General features: G+C 40.6%; 1 protein-coding gene across 1 annotated transcript; it reads left to right on the top strand.

Annotated features, from left to right (window-relative positions):
• Positions 1 to 397: 397 nt before the first annotated feature.
• On the top strand, positions 398 to 6000 carry LOC121340293 (dendrocyte expressed seven transmembrane protein). The gene is made up of 3 exons (XM_041412965.1): positions 398 to 1423; positions 4405 to 4725; positions 5417 to 6000. Exons 1-3 carry the CDS (start codon positions 398 to 400, stop codon positions 5486 to 5488), a joined length of 1419 nt encoding a protein of 472 aa, XP_041268899.1. The 3' UTR covers positions 5489 to 6000.

The following is a 6000-nucleotide window of genomic DNA, read 5'->3' on the forward strand; positions in this document are numbered from 1 at the left end:
TCAAGCTGTTTCAGGACTCTGGAAGAGTCACGAGTTTTTCGTTAGTATCTTTTAGCCTTCTGTCTGTATCCTTTCTGTATTCTTTAGTATAGTTTAGTGTAGTTTTAGTATAGCATTCTTTAATATAATATAGTTTCATAAAATAATAAATTAGCCTTCTAAGAACATGGAGTGAGATGCATCATTCCTTCCTTCATCTGGGAGCCCCGCAAATACAAGACGTGTGGTGGTTCAGCCTCATGTGAGTCAGACCTGCAGATTTTGCAGTGTGAGGAAGTATCCGACAGTCAGTTAAAAGCACATCATTGTCACTAGTGTGACCCTGTAAATAACAGTGTTTTTCTTTTCCTTTCATTTTAGTTTGAGCCATTGCAGTGTCAGCAACAATCAGAAGAATATGCAAAAATTCATCTCAATAGCTCAGAATGCATGGGAAATGTTTATATCTGAAAGGAAGCCTGACTGGAAGTATCAGATGCAGCTTTTTGCAGTTTGCTCTGCAGTTGGCTTCCTCTCCAGCATTCTGTTTTTCCTTAGCATGCACTTCTCCTTGGCACACCATTCCTTGGGGCCCTTACTGATTTCTGGATTCATCTGGATTTTGCTTTCTATCATGCTCTTTTGTTTCAAGCACCTGCGCTGTTTTAGTGTTCTGTTCCTCCTTTCTTGTGGACTGAAAAATGGCAGGGATGCTCTTATTACTGCTGGCACAGGTGTTGTGGTGGCCAGCAACATTCAAAATATTTTTCACAATTTAAAGGTTCTGGCAGACAGTATAACCTGTCATTTAAAGCATGAGCAATTTGCCTTGATAAAATATTATATTGAGGCAATAAAATGGGTTTATGAGGTAGCCAAACCTCCTGCTGAGCTACCTAAAGATATAGTGGTCCTAAAGCATGAATTCACACCATCTTATTCAATTTTAGATGACGCATTAAAAAAAGAGCTAAATGACACAGAGCAAGAAATCCAGAGAATTACTAACCAGATATCTTTTATGTTGACTATACTGCCCTATATAGGTCAGAAAGTATTGCCTATATTTGGGGTTTTTCTAGTTTCTTTTGGAACTGGCCTCTTTATCAAAAAATTTGTGGGTTCTCATAGTACCAAATTTAAGAATACTTATATCACAAAACAGTTCATTGCATTTGATGAGCACCAAAAGCAACAGCAAAGACCCTGTCTTCTGCCACTTAACAGAAAAGAGAAAAAAGATTATGTGATGATCCCATCCTTCTTCTTCACAAGAAAGGACAGGAAAAAAATGCTGTGTTCTTTTCTCCCTATAATTATTCATCTTTGCATCTGGCTTCTGTTTGTTGCAGTAGACTCGGTGTTTTATTTGTTAATTATTTTTGTGAACAAATATCTCCAAGAAGTACCGGATCTGGACATTCAACTCAGTCTCTTTCAGAATGTAAGTACTTATCAGTACCATATATTTCGTAGTTTAGTGTTGAAAAATTTCCCTTCATCTTCAGCAGCTGCAAAAGCAAACATATAGCAATGAGCCATCAATTCTTTCCTGGAATATAATTCATTTCAAAAAGGGTCATTGCCTCCACAGATACATTGGCTGGATGGAACCAGACAGTTCTTTCCAGAGCATTGTCATATTTCTAGAGAATGGTAAATTTTAGAAGAAGGATTTTCATTCTTCCATTTATATATATGAAAAAACCCAGCTTAAAATCTGAAACTCACAAAACTGACATTTGTGAAGCACTACTTTTTATAGCCAAAAGTCACTGTAACACTGATGTAAGAGATGCCTACCTTTCTTTAACTGAGTAGTGTGAGGAGCTCATCACGTGTATGCATGGGCGCATACACACAAAATAATGACTTGTTGCCAAAATCTCCAGGGTGCTCTAGCAGGAGCAGCAGCATAGAGAACCATAGATTAGCTAGGTTGGAAGATAAGTCTGGAGGCCATCCAGACCAACCCCATGCTCCAAACAAGGACAACTGGTTAGAGCATGGTGCTAATAACACCAAGTTTTAATGGTGTTGTTTGGTCAAAGATTGGACTCAATGATCTTGAAGGTCTTTTCCAACATTAATTGTTCTATGATTATGTGACATTTCAGTGGTGTACCATTCAGGTGATCAAACAATAGAACAAGTTTCTGAGATAGGTTGTGGGATGTCCATTCCTGAAGATAATAAGGACCCAGCTGATCACTACCCTGGTCAGCCTGTTGCTGTGTACTTTGCTGTGTACTCACTATTTGCTGTGTACTGTGGTGTGTGGTTTTCCTGTGTTTCTATCCTTTGTACCTTGAAGGCAGCCTCTTATCATGACCTGCCCTGTGTGTGACCCAAGTCAGGGCAAAGGAGCTTAGTCCCATTATCCATGAACAGAAGTCCTGAGTACCATGTCTGGCTGATTTATGGTTCCTGTACTACGAATTTGCTCTCTTTATGTGCATTGTTCACTCATTGCAAAGCTGCTTGACTTCTTTAAAACAGAAAACTAATGCCATTATCAGATGGTTTCTAGTTCCCCAAGGAAAGCTAATTACATTAAAATGTAAAATTTAATCTCAACAGATTTGTTATATCAAGCCTCAGGGCTGCTGATCTCAGGGAGTCAAGGAAGCTGGGTGAGCAGAACAGACTCAGACACTTGAGATGTTTATTAATTAGCATGAACAGCAAAGTTCTTCATGCACTAGTACCCCTGTTTCATACTGAGTTCCTAATGAAGATTTTCCTTGCCTATACATCAATTCAGTTTAGGGATAAAATGGCCTGAGACAGTCTGGAACAGGATCATGTCAAGGAAGGGCTAACAGGCTGAAGATGGGTAGCATGCTTTGGGAACTTCATTTCTCCAATGAACATCTAACAGAAGTGCTTGGCCTCTGTAGGGTGATTATAAAAGCCACAAGGAAGAGCTTATTATTCCTTTGACATTATCAGAAAAGAGGCGGGGTTATTCAGTGTTCTTATTCACAGAACAGAAAGTTGCCTTATAGTATGGTCCCAGCAGCATGTCTGATTTACCCTTCTTATTGAACATTTCAGCCCACAAGCAGTGAAAAACATCAGCTAAGCAGAGGCAGCTACAAGAGGAGGTCAGGCAGCCTTTGTGTGACAGCCTTTGGTCATAGCACTGCCTGGGCCAGTTGTGTGGCTGCAGAGAGGGGACAGGGCTTAGTGCCACTTGGGCATGGCTGGATTGCTGTTCCATACCACTTACAACATCACTGCAGGTGCGGTTTCAGGGGGAAGAAAGAGTGAGCACTCCTGAACATGCAACATTTTTGCCTCCCTCTCTCCATTGGGAAGGTTGTCAGGATCAGCCCTGCCCCACTCCTGCCCATTGCCCTCCTGCTTGTTCAAGACTTGACTCAGGCACACGGCGCTGGAAAGCAGCGCTGGTGCGGGCGGCAGCTGCGGGGAACAGAGCAGCAGAGGCAAGCCCGAGCCCAGCCTAGTCTGAGCTGAGCTGAAAGGAGCTCAGTGGAGATGGGAAGAGCTGGGAGGAGCAGTCAGTAGTGCCTGGGCTGGTACTGGAAACAGCTGCACAGAGTTGAGTCCAGCATCTGAAGCAGTGGTGCAGTGTGATGAGGACTTTCATACTTTCATTCTTTCATACTTTCAGGGGTTTGTCTGTCATTGTTTTCTGCTGTCTCAGGCTCAGGCACAGAGAGAGTGCTGTGGTGAGTGACTGCCACCTTGTCTTTGTCTGGGGACAGCCATGTGGCACTGGGCATAGGAAGAGCCACCATCCTGGCTTTGTCCCACGTGGAACTAAGTCAAGATGGTGAATACCTTTTGTAGATAAACCACCTTCTCTTTTTATGTACTTCTGTAAATAATATTGCTGCTGTTACTGTGTGTCTCTTATTCCATTGCTGCTTTCAGTAACTTGCTATCTCAACCCATAGTCTCTGCCTTTGTCCCTCTCTTACTGGAAGGGGAAAGGCTTATCTGGAGTTTGATTTCCGGCTGGTGTGGAACCACCATGGTGTGGAAGCACTGCTGATAATGTGCTGAGACAAAACCAAAGGGACAGACACTCTGCTCTGCAGTTTTACTCTCAATGAAGGACCCTCCAACAGGGCATCTGAGCAGAGTCATAGGAGTAGAAAAATACTAAACCATTATAACCAGATTAGCTAAATATTTCCCTGTCAGAGTCACTGAGAAGGTAAGTTTTTAATGGTCCAAAGTGCTGGACATTGTCCACCAAGCGAAATTGTGAAAATAGAGTCCAAATCATTTGTAAATAGCCAATATATATATTGTTTTGAGCATATTGTATATAGACACTGGATGGTTTAGATGATTTAGAGTCGTTTGTAAATCTGAATGTCCAGTGGAAGAAATATTAAGAAAGGAGGGAATCTGTCTTATAACCAACAACTTTTTTTCACTTTTCTTGTGCAGAAGAATGAGAAAAGCTATATAATTTCTATGAAAGAGCATATTGCCAAGACTGATTCTTTCAAGATCCCTCTGGTTAAGCAAAACTGCATCCCTCATCCTGAGCTCGCTCTCTCCACAACATGGATTCAGCTTGGAGTCATCATCTTCTTCTTAATAATTTTTGGGTTATTCTCTGGCCTCCTGACCCAACTTAAAATACTCGTGTCAACTTCCTTTTATCCTGATACCGAGATGAAACGGATACATTATTTACATGCAAAATTACTCAAAAAAAGAAAAAAGCTACAAGAGAAAACTGGGAAGAACACGTTTGCAAGAACGGTAAGCCATGAGTTCTGGGGAAACAAATAAACCTTCTCACTGGGTGGTAGCCAGATCCAGGAAATACTTAAACACTTGTTAACTTCAATTATGTGCTAATGACTTTCCCCAGTGCTCAGGAACCAGAGACATGTTGCCTAATGGTAAGATTAGATCATCTAATAATTTTGTTCTGTACTTCAGCACACATGCCTCAGACATGATATTGGTATGCTCAAATGACTATGTGCTGGCAAGAAAATACTTCTCAGATTCAGAGTCCTCCAGAGAAGAAACTTTGTTTTCATGAACATATGAAAAGCACTTAGAGTATTCCTGAATCTAGATAGCAAGTGCTAGGCAGCAAGAGCAGCCCTAAATGTAGAGAAAGATATTCTGATATTGCTTAGCAGTATGGAAGGTGATATATTTATATTTTAAAAAACAGTGTGACTGCATATACTATTAGGAAAAAGAACTTTTGCTTGCAAAAACATATATCCTGTATATATACATGCACACAGACACACTAATGGAAACAACTAACACACATGCATATATCTATGGCATATTGAGATAGAAAGCTGCAGATATATAGTTCATTTAAGTTTGCTTTTTTAACAGCCTTCAATACTGACTGTAGAGGGTATTAGTGTCTGGGTGATCTTAACTCAGTAATATCATCACACAGATCATATTTCTGTTTTTTCAGGTCAACTTTTGGTTTCCAATACTCAATGCAAGAGAGGCAGTGAGGAAGAAAGAAAGGAGTGTAGCAGCATGACAGGATGATGTGAAAGAGACCAAGTAAATCTTTGGATATGGCTGAGATTCTTTAGTTCCACCTGTGCTTTGCACCATTTGTCCTATTGAATGTCAATTGTAAAATGTAAAAATTTCACACTCAAAGGCTGAGAAGCAGTATTTTGGAAAAGATGCCATTGTGGATAGTGTGCAGTTCACCACAGATTGCTCTGGATTGCATTAACAGTTTTTTTCACTTTGGAGTTTGCATTATTGAGTACTTGAGAAAATCGTGGATGATCTGTTATTCTGTCTAAAAGCAATAAAATAGTTTGGACATTTTAGGTCTACATCAGAAACCTCTTTGGGTTGAGCTAACAGAAGATGTAATGACAGCAGCAGGTTTGTCTTCTTCACGTTTGCCAGACACTGAAGACAGAAGACACAGCAGAGGCTGTGCATCCATTGCCTTCTGGGATGGCCAAAAACTGGGACTTAGATGTTTCTAGACATTTTTATCTATTTCTCAAGCCTCAAGCCCTTCAGCCTGGA

This window comes from Onychostruthus taczanowskii, unplaced genomic scaffold (assembly GCF_017590055.1).
Source record: "Onychostruthus taczanowskii isolate IOZ18803 unplaced genomic scaffold, ASM1759005v1 scaffold4, whole genome shotgun sequence".
In the NCBI taxonomy this organism is placed as follows: Eukaryota; Metazoa; Chordata; class Aves; order Passeriformes; family Passeridae; genus Onychostruthus; species Onychostruthus taczanowskii.